The 19504-nt window shown below is 34.3% G+C and overlaps 1 protein-coding gene across 2 annotated transcripts in view; it reads left to right on the top strand.

The window, feature by feature from the left end:
* The window catches only part of LOC122045543 (N-alpha-acetyltransferase 35, NatC auxiliary subunit-like), a 64872-nt gene that overhangs the window by 10571 nt on the left and 34797 nt on the right, over positions 1-19504 (top strand). For both annotated transcript variants that reach the window (XM_042605809.1, XM_042605808.1), the window contains exons 2-8: positions 2997-3064; positions 5241-5399; positions 5482-5649; positions 14914-15064; positions 16201-16280; positions 16789-17061; positions 17201-17344. In XM_042605809.1, coding sequence (XP_042461743.1) covers positions 2997-3064; positions 5241-5399; positions 5482-5649; positions 14914-15064; positions 16201-16280; positions 16789-17061; positions 17201-17344 — 1043 coding nt within the window. The remainder of the gene's footprint in view (positions 1-2996; positions 3065-5240; positions 5400-5481; positions 5650-14913; positions 15065-16200; positions 16281-16788; positions 17062-17200; positions 17345-19504) is intronic.

Genomic DNA, 19504 nt, shown 5'->3' with positions numbered 1-19504 from the left:
GGAGGAAGGATTAATGTTGATTTTCTCAGCATATATCAATTACTCTTGGCAAAAGAATATGCTAATCTTCATGATTAGCAATTTGTGGTTTTGCTTACATGGAATGATGAAAGTGATATTGGCAGCGGGATATAGCTGGATCTATTTTGCCCTTATTGTTTGGAGATTCGTTACCCATTCCTAAATCTCCTTGCCTTTGATACAATTCTATTCCCATTCTCCACTATAATCCAACTCAAATCAAAATTTCCCTGACATGTCTTGCCATGCACCAATTCTCTTAAATAAAATACCATCGCAGTTTCAATTAGAAATCAATCTCATCATTTTTCCACAACTTTCTCTACTCACCCTTTAGAAGGGGAGCCTTGGTGCAACTAAACTTGCTACCGTATGACTCGAAGGTCACGAGTTCGAATCATGAAAACAACCTCTTGCAAAGCAGGGTAAGGTCATGTACAATAGACCCTTCCTGACTCCACGTTGGCAGAGTTTCGTACCAGACTGCCCTTTCCTCTACTCACCCTTTATAACTTTATGAGTCTCTTAATGACATTTAAATATAAATTAAACTAAATGGAAAAAACGTGATTTCGAGATTAAGAAAGACTTACCTTGCATTGCAAGAGGTTGTTTCCACGAGTTGAACCTGCGACCACCACCATGTAACACGACAACAACTTTATTGTTGCGCTAATGCAGGTTAAGACCCTTCCCCGGACGCCGCATTGCTGGAAGTTTCATGCACTGAGCTGCCTTTTTTTAGAGATTAAGAAAGACTTATAACAAATCCCATTAAATTGTACCACTATTTAGATTTTATCACTGCAAACAATATGAAGGGGAGCCTTGGTGCGATGATACAGATGCCGCCGTAGAGGTCATAGGTTCGAGTCTCGGAAACAACCTCTTGCAAAGTAGAGTAAGGTTGTGTACAATAGACCTTTCCTCAGACCTGCATTGACAGGAGTTTCATGTACCGGGCTACCCTTTATCACTAGAAACAATATCATTACATGAAGTTTGCCAAGTGCAAACTAAGATAGCAGATAATTTAATTAGAAACAAACACTAACTTCATTTTGTGTTCACTCGGACTTTATGCTATTTAATATCTATTATACTAATGAATTGCAACAGTTGGATTAATATTCTTGGACAAGGATGAGGAATACCAGGCCTTGTCTTGTCACCAACTGGGTTTATGAATTTCAGACTGATCCCATGTTATAACATGATCATCTTTGGCCAATCTCACATTCCCACTACAATCAGACCTGTGCACTACATACTGGTTTGAAATTGTTATCCCTTGATGAAAGCCACAGAATTCAAAAGTGCACTAAGATTTTTGATCCTTTGATATATATACAAGTTTATATCCTCTGAAATGGGAGGTCAAGGTGCTCTGAAAACCTAAAACAACCTATATCAGAAAAAAACATCTATGTTAGTCAATCATTGCAGTTTGTTGCATGGCCCAATGACTACAGTTTTACAAAGAGTTATGAGGGGTATGGAGGGTGCTTACCAATATTTGCACTCAAAACTTTTTTGGACAATTACATATTGCCAATTATGATTTGGAATTTTAAACCTTGGTTGAATGTTTTGATAGGGACTGAATCTTTTTCTATTTCAATTGAAATTCATCTAAATTTTCTTTGATAACATAAAATGTTTCTCCATTGTTTAGTGGGAAAAGATTTGTCCTGTTTTTGTCAAACATTTGGATATTGTAAAAGGTAGATGCCTTCTAAACCAATGAAAGATGAAAAAACACTAATCTGCTCCTACATACTCAAAGCTTCTCCCCTTGTTGACCTTGAGTTCCCTTGGTTCTTGTTCCTCAAATTGTTAGAATGATTGCTAAGAGCTTCCTCTTTCCCAAGGTTTTGCAAAAATGCCTAGTATACAAAGTTGTTTATGGAAAAAAAACTTCAGCTGTCTTCTTAATCCACATAACATAGCAAGCTATTATTTCCCTGATTCTAGTGCCTTGTATAGCTTCTAAATCATCACCTTGTCAGCTTTAAACTAATGGACTAAATTACCAAGAGACTTGAATATAGCATTTTAGTCATATCAGTTTGCAGCATATATTTCCTACCAAATAACCATCAGGTTTATTGGTGGGGCTAACTAACCAAACTTTTACACAAGTTAAAGAAGATTCGGCTCAATGAAACCATGCTAAACTTGTGTCTCTTTCTTTGATTGACATGCAAATGTTTATATATCCATTAATCTCTAAATTTCAATGGAGCATTTGCATTTTCCTCTTTCTATACGAGATGCTTAATATCTAAGGCATACTTATCAACTATGATGTTCAATTTTGCTGGCTACAATTTTGTAGAGTATTAAATCTTAGTGGCTCAACTTTCTTGTCATTCAATGCTTTATTTTCTTTGGTCTGATTTACTATTTGAGGTTTGTGTGTGTTCATCTATATACTTACATATGTATAAGGATTAAACAATTTGTATTATAATCTGCTGGTGGGCCTCTATAAAGTAAGGACAATATCTAATATTGTTTTGATTCAAACTACAAGTTTAAGTATGTACAGAATGTTCTAACCGCATGACATTCCTATACAGCTAGTCAGCTGATGAAATATTTTCAAGCAAGAATTTTCAGAGCAATGAAAGTTTTTGATACCTGTATATTATTTTTGTATGTGGTAAGCATCTTTATTGCCTGCCATTGTGCGTCTAAGCTAATTACAATGTAACAAGAAGCTGCTTTCATACCATTTGTAACTTCGAATTTGGTGCATTTGAGTACTATGCAGTATTGTTAGACCAAAGAACAACTTTGACAATGTTATGTCTATATGTTCAGATATGGTGTATGGTGTGCTAAATTGTTGAGTCAAAATTTGTCTTTCTTGTTTGTAAAAATACACCATTGTCAGGTCATGTTATTGACTCTACCTCTTTATATCAATAATATTTTGCGAACTTATACTAGCTTGTATCTTTTGTTCACAGATCTTCAAGATGGTCAGCTCATACATGGAGAAAATTTCAGCCTTTTTGCAGCAATGTCTGCTCTGGAGGTCTGAGCCACATTCCTGTTTGTTTTCCTTCATTGCCATGATAACATATGGTTACATACTTACATGTGTATAATCCATGCAGTTTGTTTGTGTGCAATACTGAGAAATTTAACTCTATTTTATATAGAATGAATCTATGAGAAAACTCAGTCTGATTATATTTTAGACAGTAAGATTAAAATTAATGTACAATAGTTTGTGCAGCAAAATCTTGATATTTTACATGGAGGGATGGGTTGGAACTTCCTGCTGAAGAAAAATTTCTTTATCAAAGTTACCTGGCCGTCACCCTCAAGACCTTGTATTAGTATGTATCTGAGAGTCTTTTGTCCCATGAGTTGCATTGGAGTAATACAGAAACACAGGCTGCATAGTGACAAGGCAGACAAATACATGCAGATGATTAATGTAAGGAACATTCAAAATGGGTAGGAAGAGGGCAAGACTAGGTTGAGAAAGTGTGGAGGAGAAAACTTACACCTGCTACTATAACCTTTGTTGTTGCTGTTTGCTGCTTATCATCGTTGGTTACTGAAATTCCTATGTTTCAGTTTTGCATGTTGATGATCTTGGTGTCTTAGTGACACAAAGCATGGCCATTTGCCAAAATTGACAACAAGAGAGAAGAGGAGAGTAGTTCAAGGGGTTATTAAACAATAATTTAATTCATAACTAATTCAATATTAAGTATCTTACTAATTTGTCTATATATATTTGATCCAAAGATAAAAACGATGATAACTTACTATTAAGTTAGCTAATAGACTAATATAAAAAAAAGTAAACTATTGATTGAATCAAGAAACATGTAAATATAGGTTCTTCCTCCCATGATATAAGGATAGTATAAACTATTGTGCTGACTCAGCTAATAGAATAATCTATATACATTGTATTAAATAAGATTTCAAATCTAGAAAGACCAAATCTTGAAAGCTTCTTTGCCATTCTTGTCTATCAATGAAAACCCCATGAGTTAGACAATAAAGGTGTAGATGGAGTGTGATACATGAGATCAACAAGGTGTGAATGATGAAGGATAAATGGAGCTCCGGTGTCTTAGTTTTTGTCACAGTGAGGAGTCCGTATGCCTTGGTCAGTGAATCTCATAAAAAGGGCACCCTCATAATAAATCACTTGTCTTCCTGCCCCATCATCATGCAGGAGTGTATATATGACTCTAACACAAGGATGCATGCATCAGTTGATCCCATGGTGAGAGAAAAGACAATGGGAGGCTACAGAAGATAAAAAAAATAAAAAAAGTTTACTTCATTTAATACTAAGTTTACTTCATTTAATACTTCACATCATGTGCATCACTTGGCTCAATTCGATTTCTTAACCATCTTCATTACTGAAATAATACTGTAGTTTTTTTGTATGCTCTATGTTGAGTATGAAAAATAAGGACAAGGGAGTGCAGAGTGCTCACTGTCTTGCTGAATAGGTATTCTTTATATGCTTACACTTAAATCGCCTTCTCATGTAATGTTATGGGGTGTATACCGTTTGTCCGAGTGAGTGTTATTGCTAAATGAAATTTGATAATATGGGATCAAAAGAGAAAAGAAAGGAGAAGAGCAATATTGAGATCTGTTGTGTATATGGATGTTGAGAAAAAGGAAGTTGACTCAACTAGCTGAAGTTCAACACTGAAAAATGATTTAATTTGGTATAGTAGCACTTATATTTTTTCTGATAATGCACATATCCAAGGAAAAACATTTATAAAAATATGCATTAAACTTTCTTAAATCTGGAGACATGTTTTTAACAGAAAAAAAGGCATTCAAAAAAATGTGAAGAGCACCATGAGGAAAAGAAATATTGACTTTGCCTATTTTTAACAGAAGAAGGCAATAAACACTAAAACAACATCCCCAGAAATGAATGGAACTTTCATATGAAGAATCATAGTCACTGCAGTTTCAATCAAATAATTTTTTTTATCATTCCAAAATTCAGGCATGAGGAAGAGTGAACAATGTCATGAGTACTTATAAAAGAATTGAAGTACAAAAATCATCATAAGAATTATCAATGTGTAACAAAGTCAATTTGAGTTGAATTTCAGCAATGACAGAATGAACATCAGAATCATCATTCATCAAGGTACAAAAGAAGAATGCTGGAGTTTAACTCCTCAAATTTGACTACTTGCATATTGTTTTAGATAATGGATCCAAAGATGGATGCTGGAGTTGAAAAATGTGGATACTACTCGATCGAGGAAGCTATAGAAAATAATGTTGCTCCAGTTCCTCTCAGCCTGAACCCGACTCTTGATGTTCAACGTGTGATTGATGTCATTGACCATCTTTTTTCTTGTGAGGTATTGAAAGCAGTTTTGTTTTCTTTAAATCTATTTAGGACTATAGAAACTTCTACATTTATTTGACATATTTGTTTGACAGGCTACTTGGTACAAAGGTCATACGTTGGCACAAACTGTTTTTTCATGCATATATCTCTTGAGGATTGAACGGACATCTTCACATGCATTGCTGCATTCATATTGCAGAATTATGCGAGCTACTTGTAATGCTGTTATCTCTGTAGTTTCTGATTCACGTACACATGAGGTATTTTCGTATCTAATTAACTCTTCTGAGTTAACATGGCATTCACCAGATTAAAGTGGAAATTCATTTTGATAGTCATGGGTCAATGATTTAATAAAGTTATTTTTTTCATCATCTTATTCTTGAATCCTTGTCCTATGAAAAATTTGAATATCCCACGGTTGTCAAGCCTGCTTATAATATCAGGCTATTTGACGTTAAAAAATAGCATTGTATTATTATTTATGTGTGCATAGTTACATGATTAACAGATGAGAATAGTAAAAGAACCTTCGTACACACTCTTATTCAGACTTTAAACCTTAGTAGAAGTTACCCTTTTCCTGGGACTCATTGGTTCAATGGTTTCTGAAAGATGTTATGACACCATAAGATAGATCTATTTGCCTCAGTTGGCAATCCTGTGAAATATAAGAGAGAATCTTAAAACAGGTATTTTATTTTTGCTTGAATGTTCAGAACAGTGAGATTAAATCATTTTTTATAGTCTTTACAATAAATTGTTCTCATCAAAATCTGAAAAATAGACTAGATGTACTACAAATAATACAAATTTGTAGAGCTAACTCCTGAGGCTCAAACTTAATTGAGTTAGGGGTTTTTACTTTTATCTCCTAGGATATTAAGGCTTGCTTCAAATTTGGAATTTTTCATTTTCTCTTGTTGAGTTCAGGTTGGGAAGGTGTGATAATTGCTTTATAGTTTCTATTTTAAGTTTGCTAAGTTTAATATGATTATGGATTTACAAATTTGTTCTGTGCCAAGTGGCAAGAGCAAAATACCACATTCTAGTTGTCCACTGATGGGCAAAGTTGGGTTGAGACCTTGAAACCCTCATCAGGTTGTTTGATTAATTCTTTTCTCATTTGAAAGGTTCTGCTCCGTGCAACAATGATGAGGGGTGAGAAACTTCAGTAATGTCACAACACAAGGAAGGTAAGCAACCTCTTATGTGACAATCTAGTGACATAGTATAGGCAAGGGACATCTTCTTTGATGATCAAGTTACACAATGTGACACAAGTGAAGCGAGAGATAAGCAACTTCTTTTCCCTCTCTTCCTTCCCCCAAAATTGTGGATGACTGATGGGTGGAGGGAAATGGATCACATTTAAAAAAAAAAACTTCAGTGGAAAGGAGGAGAGAAGATAGAGGAAAAGGAGAAACATGGGACGGAAGAAAGGGAAGAACGACAGATGAGCTCGTGTTCGTTTTGGCCACGAATCACAGCCTCTGTGGTTGCAAATTGGGGCCTTCATGGCTGCATATTGTGACCTTTGTGGTTGTCAATTGCGCCTCTGCGACTGCAAGTTGCGGCTAGGCCGTGAGCTTATGGTCTCCGTGGTTGCGATTTCGTTGGGCGACTTGGTTACGGGAGCTCGTCAGGAAGTCTTGAGAGCTGCAATCTGGCCGTGAGCTTGTGGCCTTCGTGGTTGTGATTTTGTTGGGTGACTTAGTTATCGGAGTTTGTTGGGGGGAATTGCAAGGGATGCGATCCTGCTGTTGGTTATTGGAGTTCATTGGGAAGTTGTTGTGAGAAGGATGTAGACTTCGTTCCACCTGCTTTCGTGTGGACAAAAAAATAAGTACAAAATGATCGACCGACAAATTATGAATCTGTCCACGGATCATTTTTAAGCTAAGTATGAGGGATTCCATCAAATTAATCCCTTAATTTGCGCTCCGGAGTAAACAAGGCAGTAGGGTTAATAACTTGCAAAATAGACATGTCATGTCTCTTTCTAGATGAGTTGGGAACTGAAACTCTACGTCGGATTTGAATGAGATTCTAAACCTAGAATAGGAATATTTGTAAAATTTATTTAATTGTGTCTAAAAACATGTATTATCTCTCCCATTGATTATTCATGCAAATAATTTCACAACAATCTCCTGTTTCAAAGAATGCTAAGGACTTATCTGTATTACACCAAAGTAACTTTGTATCAACAAGGCTATGGTGCTGGTTGCATCCTAGTGATTAATCAACATTGACTATATTCATGTTCCATTATGGCATCTTATAAATCTCATTATTCCCACCTTTCACAATTTTATAGAAATTACTAGTACTTTTCCATATATCCTCTAGGGTAAGCGTAGTTAACTACAATACGCAACATGTCTCTTAATTTCTTCTTCATTTTTATCTTTATCCAATGGTTTAACTTCATATTAATACTTAAAATCTCCATAATGTTTGTCAAGCATTATTGCTAAAACTCAATGTGGACATTTTGATGCTATGTATGTTGATGATTGCCACACTTGATGATATTGTCTGTCTCTTGGTTTAGGGTTAAACATTTCTTGGTTCTTATTAGCTTGTGTAAGGTGGAGAATTAGTATCTATTCTAGGTAATGTTTTGAAAAGTTGTTTCCCTAAAAGGGTGGTCCTATGAGATAGAGTGTTTCTAAGTCTGTTGATTTGAGTTATGCACCTATTTAATTAGGGTCTTAGATTAACTCTAGATAAAGCTTATGGTATTGTTCCATCTCTATAGGCGTCATATGCTCCTCTTCTATAAAATTAAGCAAAAATAATTTTACTTCTCTTTGGATTATTGTAATTTGTGAATGAACCTATGGAGGGTCAATTTTAGGTCTTTCGTTACGTCATAACAGATATACAAAATCAACCAAATGACTTTTTTGTTCTATTTTGCTTGAGGATGATCATTCTCCATTTGTCCACTTAGGTCTATAATTTATAACCTAAAATCAACCAAATGAGAACTATTCCTTTCCTATTTGAGTCTCATCTTAAGTTAGTTTGTGATTGTTACAAATTATATAAATAAAAAAATATAGAGAGATTATTTACCTTAATTGTAGGGATATGATTTATCTTGATTGTAGATATTTGATTAAGTGTAAATACTCTCTCTATATGTATGAGATTGATTAATAAAATTAATAACATATTTTTTCTTCTAAAATTTCTTAACATGATATCAGAGCAAACCCTAGCTGTCATCCAGAACCTTAGTCGTCATCCCAAGCCCTAGCCATCATTTCAAACCCTAGCCCCCACTTCTCTCTCATATTGATTGATTGGGACAACTCTTTGCTTGCATTAGCTGCCATTGACCTAGGAGGAATCACTGATCTATCATCACCCAAATTCTAGTCATCGGAATCTCTGCACATGAGGCACATATGCCGTTACTAGTTTTTTGGTCTAGTCCCACGAGTCGGCGTGTGAAAGTGTGTTTGTTATAGGAAATATCTTCGATTGCCACTATTTCATCATACAACATCTTCGTATACCTGATTCAACATTTATTCAGGTGTGAGACTTTTTGTGCAACAAGTTTAGAGTTTCTTTGGTATTCCATATTTAGTTCTTTGTTTTCTTTTGTTCTTGCGGCTCTTTGATGATATGGTTGAGAAGAAGTTTGTCATGATTTTTGATGATGAATATATCAAATTCTCTCAGTATCAAGAATCGTTAAAATTTTCATCTACTCTAATTACTACCATCGCTGAGTCAGGTACATGCCTTATTTTAACATTCCTATGCTTGTATTGTTACATTAGTAGATGGGTTAACCTCTTATGTTCTTAGGACTGACATAGTTACACCAATTCCTTCGATTCCATTACACTCTATTGTAAGCTTACCTCAGTTGTCTTTTAATTTAATTTATGCAAGCAAACTCACATGTACTTTTAACTATTGTGTCTCATTCTTTCCCGATTATTGGCTTTTTCAATATCTTACGACAAAGAAGCTTCTTTTCAAACTTTGCGAAGAGGTAAGTGTGCTTAGATGAGAACAGTACTAGGATGGGCAATCCTAGGAAGCCCCCATGCCTGATTGGACAAGTTATTCGAAATGTAGGTCTAACCATTCTGGGTTCTACAAACAGTTTGCAATGGGTATCATCTTATTGGTTTTATATGTAGATGATATTGTCATTACTCGGAATGATATTGTAGGCATTTCATTTCTTAAAACCGTTCTTCATAGTTAGTTTCGTTCAACGTAGTTAGGGATTTTAAAATACTTCTTGGGCGCTGAGGTAACAAGAAGTAAGAAAGGAATCTTCTTATCTTAGAGGAAATGTGTACTTGACTAATTATCTGAGATGGGAAAATTAGGAGCTAAACCATATATTACTCCAATGACTCCTAATCCACAACTCATAAAAGATGGTGAATTATTTAAAAATTCTGATAGGTATAGAAGATTGATTGGAAAGTTAAATTATCTTATTGTGACTCGTCCAAATATTACATATTTCAGTTGGTATTGAGTTAGTATATGACTTCTCCAACAGTTAATCCTTGGGAACAAATTTTGTGCTATTTGAAAGGAGAACCTAGATGAGGTATTTTGTATACCAATCATGGACATACTAAGGTTGTTTTTCAAATGATGATTTAGTAAGATCCAAGGATGATTGAAGATCCACATGTAATCATTGTGTGTTTGTTAGAGAAATCTAGTTTCATGGAAAAGTAAGAAGTAGAATGTCGTCTCACGTTCAAGTACAAAATCAAAATATAGAGCTATAACAAATGTTGTATGTGAGATAATGTGGATATATCAACTTTTGACTAAAATAGATCTTAAAATTTCAGATTGTGGTGTGATAACCAAGTGACTTTATATATTGTTTCCTATCGCGTATTTCAAGAGCAAACTAAGTATATTGAATTTGAGTGTCATTTTGTTGGTGAAAATATATAGCAAGGTTTGATTGTATGTGAAGATAGGAGAACAACTAGGAGATATTTTTACAAAAACTTTAAATAGGGGTTGGGTTTGATTATCTTTTAATAAGTTAGGCATGATTAATATTTATGCTCCAACTCGAGGGGGAATGTTATTAATTATATAAATAAAAATAAGAAATATAGGGATATTATTTACAATAATTGTAGGGATATGATTTATCTTGATTGTAGAGATTTGATTAAATCTATATACTCTATATATGTATGAGATTGATGAATAAAATTAATAACATATTTTTTCTTCCAACATTTCTTAACAGTGATAAATGATTTTCCTAATCACCTAAGTTGAGTTCATCCTTTTTCCATAGTTTGCTAATACCCCCAATAAGTTTTATTCTAGTATATCATTCTTCTTCTCAAGTAATAGTTTCTCATGAATTCATGTTAGCTAGTCAATTAAAATGCTTTTGGATTTAATTGACCATGAAACTAGTGGTTCAATATTCAACATATTCTGGGATGCCCTCTAACTCCAATCTTGGTCTAGTTGCATGTGTAGGATAGTATTTAGGTAATCGATTGATAATCTTTCCTAGACATTGGGTGGTGTAATTTTGAGTTCTAACACATGTTAGGGTTTCATGATACTCTTGATGTGTTGTCGTTAATTGTGAGTAAAACTCTTTTCTTCAGTCAATTATAAAATAGCTTATAAATAAATTCTTTAAAGCTAGCTAGGTAGCCAAACCTACTTTACATGGATCTAAACTCATCCTTTATATTTTATAAAGGATTTAATTTCAAGACCTACCTAGCAACTTTGCGGCCTGCAGTAGTGATATTTTCTTTCATTATTGCCGATTTACTCCAGTTAGTCGATGTGAAATTATGACAAACATATCAAACGAGGAATAGGAAGACAAAAAACGACTTTGTTAGCAACAATAAAGTAAGATACAATTTATTTAAGTGTAAATGATGATATTGTAGAGATAGAGCTCAATGACGTAAAATGATCCATATAACCAACTCCATCTAGTGGGATAAGGCTTGTTGTTGTTGTTGTTTCTTTGAGAAAAGTTAATCAAATGCTAAAATAAACTAAATTAATTGAAAAATTAAACAAAAGAATTTTTAAAAGATGCGCAACTCTACTAACATGTGTGCAAGTTGTTGAAGTGCCATGTGTCCAAGTCTTGATAAGAGTTTCTGGACTCTTTTACTTTGATAATTTTTTTTAAAGGAAATTATGGTTATCTATGCTATTTTGTGAGGCACACAAAAGGGAGAGGAAGTATGTGTTTAGTGGATATCAACCATGGTTGTAAAAAATCAACTACTGATACAATCTACTACTGATACGGATGACTTGGATTGATATTGGTATAGCCTAATCCATTTTTCTTGAGAAATTAATCATCTCATATAGATGGATGGAGAAGTTTTAAAAGTTACAAAAGTATAGATTGAAAGAAATTACCTAAAAAAATGAGTTTGACTCTCAGAAAACAGAGTAAATTAATTGAAAGCTTAATAGATCATGAACGAGAACTTGACTGGCTGAATTGATTTTGTCAAACTTGTCCAATCTACCAACTCATTCTTGATTTTAATCGTGTTTACTAGCAAAGTCATACACGCGAGGGAATATTCTTTAGTTACTCTCGTGAATTCTAGCTTAAATTGCTAACCTCCATCTAGAATTTGTTATGATATCAACAAAATAACTTTGTTGTTGTATGCCATCTGCCATTAGTAGACCAAACATCTCATTAGTCTCTTATTCATCCACTATTGATTGAGAGATGACATTATTGGTTGAGAGAGATATAATACCTCTTTTGATAAATAATGCCTCAAATACGGAATATTAAATAATAACCTTTCTTAGTGATTGGTATATTAATAACTAACTTTGTTTTTCTTTTAATGTGATAGCAAAGTTCAAAATTTCGAGTCATGCTGAAGTTTCGCTCTTTGACTCGAACGATATTATTTTGGTATCATGTTGATGTTTCAAGGCATGGTGCAGATAATATTTTGGAGTTGAAGAATGAAGAAGATGAAGCATAGGAAAGAGTGGTTTTCTATATGAAGAGTGGTTAAATCTTGTAAATTATTGAAACTCGATACCACTCGGTACAAAATTCAATACCACTTAGTACAGTCTCATTCGCTTGTTTCATCTCTTTTCTCTTTCAACCTCTAATTTGTCATCGACACCATGCATTCAAGCGTCGACAATCGACATGATATTGGAATAGCATCTTTTCAGTCAAAGACTTAAACTACGGTATGACTTGAGATTGTAAGCCTTGGTGCGGAGTGATATCGAGTTTTGGTGATTTACCCGAATGATACGTTTCGACCGTTTCACCTAGCACAGTACGGGATTTCAAACCATGTGTGATAGCATTCAAAAATATTTTTAATTATTGATTTTTTAAATAAAATATCATTTATTATCTATGATAATCTAAATGGAATACATTTAGTTTCCAATTGATGCTATTTAACAATTTTTGAATATTTGTTTACCAAATAATAACAATAATAACTTGATATTACTAACTTAAAATAACAACATATGATAGTACTGATACTCTAACTAGTCTGATTAATCAATTCTATGATTCATTGTTTATATTGTGCTATTAATAAAACTATTTAATAAGACAATATAGATTATTCTTATGTAAACCCATCATTTGCCATCTCTTATATCATATTATTTAATTTTTCACTTTTTTTTTTTAAATTTTCCTAATCATTCTGATTTGACCTTTCCTACCTATGAATCTGATATGGATGATTGTTTTTTTGATCATTGAATCTTGACAATAATACTGCTCTCTCTTGGTACGGTTGGTAGAAGTGTAGATTTGATATTAACTTAGTATCTACCTATTGTTTGTTATTGCAAATAACCTTCTTGAAGGGGAGCCTTGGCGCAATGGTAAAATTGTTGCCATGTGACCAAAAGGTCACGGGTTCGAATCCTTGAAACAACCTCTTTCAAAAAGCAGGGTAAGGCTGCGTACAATAAATCCTTCCTCGGGACCCCGCATGGCGGGAGCTTCGTGCACCGGACTGTCATTTTTTTTTTTTTTTGCAAATAACCTTCTCTCATATAACATGTTCTTTAATGACCTTTACCCTGCTTGAATGATCTTGATCTCATTAACATTAGGGGAGTTCTAGGTTGTATATTGGTCTATTGAAAGTTTTTCTTGTAATTTTGTAATTTTCATGAACTCCAAACTTTTTATAATACATTCTGAAATCCTCTTGCTATGTTGCAATTATTATTTCATTGGACCTCCAGTTCTCTTTGCACTACATTTTAAAACAATTTTTTTTTTGCTTCATTTATTTGTTTATTTTTATTTTTTGCAATTTGTGTTCTGCTCAATGTTGATCTTCTCTTTCACATTATCCCAATTTTCCAAGAGATTTTTTTTTTACATGTAGTGGAGCCCACAATCAGTAGATATCACAATTAATTAAAATGATACTTTTGGGCTCTCACGTTGGATCTTTGCAACTGGCTATTTTAGTAGTGGATCACCTTGACTTCTTTGTCAATCACTAGATGTGTCATTTGCTGATGAGGGTGGATCTTCGCTCTCGCAAATAAGAGGTGAGCAGTATGCTCTCTTCCTCATATAGTAGGCTTATCAAGATGGATTGCAGTTGATGTGGTGGGTACTATTTGGACATGAAGGTGCTGGACATTGCTTCTGAGTTCTAGGCTTTGTTGGATAAGGCATTCGTGGTGACAAGAAGTTGAACGTGTTGATGGATGCAAGGCATATAAAAAACAGGACATTTTAATAGGCTTGTTGGAAGATGGTAGTGGAGGACTATGGGGAGGGTGTATGAAATTCTGATGAAGAAGGGAGACCAGATACAGTTGCACTGTGAACTTGTATTTGTTTGTCTGGAGCAGTTGCAGCAGGTGAAATTGCATCGAGGTTTGTGGGATATTGACTTTAAGTGGGATTTGTGTAGTTGGAATTCTGGAATAGCTATAATTTTTTGAAGAGAGAGCACTAGGTGACAAGGGAAAGAAAAGAAAGTATGCAATGGAGGAGAATCTGGTCAGTTGCAGTAGACAATGAAAAATGGATGACTGATTGCAATAGAGGAATACAACTATAAAAAGGTGTTGAGGTGGGTGGGTGGATCCCAGATTACACATGGTCAATTGATCTAGCACAGGGCAAATCCGTTTGTCTTGGCAATCTCATGTGAAGAATGTCAAAATAGAATTTGCATTATTGCTCAAATGTCGAGAACAATGAGAAATATTTGTCTCCGAAGGCCCCATAAATTTTCTAGTAAAATAAAATTATAGTGTAAAATAGAAATTTAGACCCAGAACTAATTCGATTTTTTAGATTGATTTAATGTTTTTTGGAAGAATTTATTTTTATTTTTAAAACCTTCTTTTTTCCTTTTGGTTCAAAATTCAAACTCTAGATTAGTTACCACATTTCCATTGGGTTGTTTAAATTCCTTTTTTTTCCTTTTTTCGTTCCTATGTCCTTGAATCATATTTTAAAATTTTCTTGATAGGAGGAGGACCTTTTCACAATGGCTTATGGGCTTCCTCTGAAAGGAGAAGGTGACGAAAAATGCTTATCAATTCTAAATTCAGTTGAGGAAACAATTTCTCGCCAACTTCGAGCTTGCAAAGCCCAGTCATTAAAGAAGAAGCAATTAGAAGGTACATAAACTTTATATCATTTTCACCTGCACTTATGATTTATCTTTTTAAGCTGGTTAAGACTACCCTCAAAGAGTAATTTAGTAGTTCTGGTTGATGCTTACTCTCAACTTGAAGGACAAGTAGATAATTAATCTGCAAATATCAGTACAAAATTAACTCACAAAATTCTTGTAATGCTGAAATAGTGGCTTACATTGTTGCTGGACACTTGAAAATGTAATACAGTACAAGACACTATACCCGGTTGGGGAGTATTGCTAGTTTGTTATATCCAGCAAGATTGGCTGAGCTGCAGCGTTAAATGTGGTTTGACGCTGTTATGGGGTTGTTTAGGTGCATGCGTAGGGAATGGAACATACATGCAAAGTAACCTTCAAAAGTTTATCACTTTTGTAGAACTTTACTGCTCTCTTCTTCTTAATGACTTTCACTGACCATTAATGTGGTTGATGTTGGTATGATGTCTTTCTGAGTGATGTTTATTGAATTTCCTTATAGAACAGAGTATTATTTCTTGTCTCTACTTGTTAAATAGCTTATCTTGTTCTTGTTTGTATTATTTTCTTGTGACAACTTTTCCATGATAACTAATTAATTCTTGATTATATTAAAAAAAAAGGTTTGGTGATCGTGTTTCTGAAACCAACATGCATTATATTGGTGGTTGATATCTGTTTCTATATATACTCATAGACACAAAAAATCAGTCATCTTACTTTGATTAAATAGGAAAACTGGAGCATGTAACGAATAGGAATGTAAAATCAGGATTTCAGTTCCTTTGTGGTGAAGAGAACACCAACTTTACACCATGACAAAAAAGAGATACACAATTTATTTTGGTCATTTGTGAATTGCCAATTTATAGTTTGATTACTTCATCCATTCATGGAGTTTGGGCAACTCATATAGCATATCTTGAATTAATGAAGATTTGCACGTTCAGACAAAACTTGAGTATGCCAAACTTTGGGTAGCTACCTGATGTGTGATATGGGTGCCAATGAAAACTATTTGTCACACTATCCTTGATCTTTCATGGATATGCATTCCTTATTGCTAGATATTTTATTTTATTTTTATACTTTATTTTTTGCAAGATTGTTAACGCTAATTCCCTTTTTTCCCTGTAGATATTGAGCCTCTACAAAGTAATCCTGACTTGGAAGAAGGCTATTGCAGAGCTCTTCTTTGTCGTTTACGTTTTCGTAAGGTCTTAGCCCATGTTTCCTAAATTTTCAAATATACTAGGATGTTGCATAAAAATTCATCTAAGACTGCCTTGGTTTTGTCTCGTAAAATTTGACCTATATGTTACCTAGTTTTATCTCTTTCAAGTTGTTGATATCAGAGATGCTACGTTTGGTAATTCATGTAGGTTCCTTCATTTTTACACTTCTGTAGTCAATTGCTCTCTGTTGTAGTTTGACGTTATTTTGACAGGAGTACTATTCTGTTTTTTTTTAATTACACGTAATCAATAGAAATGTGGAGTGTTAACTTGGAGTACCAACTTCGGGCACATGTATGTAGAGAATAGATGAAAGGACCATGTATCAAAGTTGTAGAGCACATTTTAATAGTACTTGATAAATTTGTGATCAACTTGATAGTCATAATGCTGTTAATGATTCTATTTATTTTCTTGTATTACTAATTGCTAATACATTTTTATGCTTTCCTCCTGCCAATCTGTTACTAAATTATGAAACCTTTTTCAGCACTATTACCTTGTTCTCACGAGTATGAAGAAACCCCAAGGAAAGGGTTTGGAGTTGGCTCGTAAACATGTGGCATCATGCTTGTCTGAATTAACTCACATCACTAAGTCACAAGAATTCCTCAGAGCCTTGTCATATGGATTTCATCAAGATGATATTCAAAGTAGCACCACTGCCTCAGGTTGTAGGCCTATTGGTTTTGATGCTAGCTTAAACAACAGATTTTCTGCTCCAACTCCACCACGGGCAACACATATCCTTAGTTGGAAAGAAGTGAGTTTTTGGAACACCTTAGGGATATCTTTGCTTCATTTTATTGATGGGAAATGTCAATTCCTAAACTAACTATATTGTTGCATGTGCTGTTTTAAACTTTTAATACACATTAAACATTTTCCAATCTGATTTCCAGGCTGTCAGTTATTTTCAGAAGCTGCTGAGTGATTTAGATTTCGTATGTTCCTTGAACACGGATTTAGTGCTTGATGATGTTTTCTGCTTTATTGTCCAATTCCAGAAACCTCAACCTGATCTGGTGGCTAGAGCTCATCTCCAGGTAGTTCATTGAGAATGTTGAATAATATACCTGTATCTATCAATATAATTATTTTTAACAATATAGATATCAATATTTTAGTGCTATTTGGCTTTGTAGCAATAACTAAAGACCTATCAGAATAATAATAGTTTCTCTTTCTCTCTTTTTCTTTAAAAATGACAAGGTAGTAATTTCCACTAGGCCCAAGAGGCAAGGGACTTACCACAAGTGTGTAACATATAATGTTAGGTGATCCCAGAAAATTGAAAATGCACATTTGTTATTTGTTCTTGTAATAATGTTCCATCAGCCAATGTTAATACCATATCAGGCTTTTCTATGTCGTCGTCAAACTCGACCAGTTTGGTCTAAATAAGAGTTTCATGACAATAGTGATCTCTCAAGAAAGTTCATTAATTTCTTTTGTATGTTTACTAGTATAATCTAGGGAATGAAGGTTCCTACAATAGTTTTACAGCTTTTATATAGCAATGTGAACAATATATGTATTTTTGGTTATTTTTAGGTTCTACCATTTTTCTAAGAAGAGAATAGTTTTTTTTATCGAAAAGAACAGGAAAAGAAAATCAGCCCATCCTTCTCCAGAAATAATTTGGAAGATCCAAAAATAGACACAATGTATGGGCTAGCAGTAATAATTGAGGTAGTTGATCCATATAAATTGATCTCGAATCTGTGTGAAATCTATTGATACATAAGAAATATATCTAATCATCTCCCTTTAATAAATAGATCCGATCATACCAAGGTTCAAAATCTCAAGCTATGCCGAGGTTTTGATCTTTGAATGAAATAATATTATGTTAGTACGTATTGTATCAATGTTTCGATGTATGGTGTCGGTAATGAATTGAAGTTGTAGGAGGAAATGAAAATAGGAAGGATACATTGTCTGTGCCGAACATGATTTTAAATTACTGAAACATAACATTCTGATCCATGCATATCTCAAAGATCAAAACTCAACACACAATGTCTCCTTCCTTTGCTTAATCTCCTTTCTCCTTCAACCTCCAATCAGTCATCGGCACCATGCATATCTTTTTAGTCAAAGGCTAAAACTACTAAACTCGAGATTTTGAACCTCGGTGGTTTTGGTAATTTACTGAACCGATACGTTTCGATCATTTTGCCTACATGGTACAAGATTTCAAATAATGGATCATACCTTCAAATACAAAATTCAAAGAGATCAAGTAGGGAATGATACTGAATCATACAATGAGTTGGCTAAATTCAACATTTGTTTGTATGAATATCTAAGGATTTTAATTTGAGGGCACACCAGAGAAACATGAGGCAGCTGGAAGTCTGAAGCCAAGAAAGGAAGAGATTACACTTGAATGCTTATATACCTCGAGTTCCATATTTTCTTGTGGGGGACAATATACAGAAAGCTGAGGAGAATTCAAGAATAGGAAAGGAATTGAATTTGACATAATTTTTTTTTATCCCTGAAGATCTGTGAAAATGTTACTTTTGCTTATCCCCTAAGCACTGTAGGCTTGCTTATATTCTAGTAAGTATGAGTTTGGTTGTTAATTTGGAGAGGACTTAATTGCTAATTTGTTTATATGCAGAGATTATATTTAGAGGAATTGTTAATTTGCACAAATTTTTACGTGCAGGGATCATTTATGGGATTTTTTAGTGGAAAAATCTAATTTGGATTGGAAATGTGTAGAAGAAATTAAATCAGAATAATTCATTGATGATTCTCCATGTCTATTGGTCTATAGGGTTGTCCATTAGTTGCACATGATCAAGTGTGCATTTGTGGTGTGCTTATATCAATGGGCATCACCACTAGTTGAAACCTGTGTGCTTCCATAATCCTGTAGACATGCCCTACGCCTGTGCCCTTTTTGGAAACCTGAGAACCCACAGATGCTAACATCAATCAGACATCCAACTGCTCCATTAGATCCACTAAGGAGGAAGTGGAATACAAGCACACGAAGAGAGGGAGAGCTTCATCACTGTATCACCTGCCAACTCGACCATTGGCCAGCCATGCTATGCCATGCACTGCTCAAGGTCTGCCACAAGATCTCTCCCACCTTATTTGCACAAGCAAAGGCACCTTGCTGTCTATACAATTGGGGCAACTCCTTTGCTTTGCCACCACACCAGACTTGAAATCTGGTAATTTTGCAT

The sequence above is a fragment of the Zingiber officinale genome, chromosome 2B (genome assembly GCF_018446385.1).
Source record: "Zingiber officinale cultivar Zhangliang chromosome 2B, Zo_v1.1, whole genome shotgun sequence".
In the NCBI taxonomy this organism is placed as follows: Eukaryota; Viridiplantae; Streptophyta; class Magnoliopsida; order Zingiberales; family Zingiberaceae; genus Zingiber; species Zingiber officinale.
Note: the sequence above shows the minus strand (reverse complement) of the source record. Positions and strands in the feature narration are given on the sequence as shown.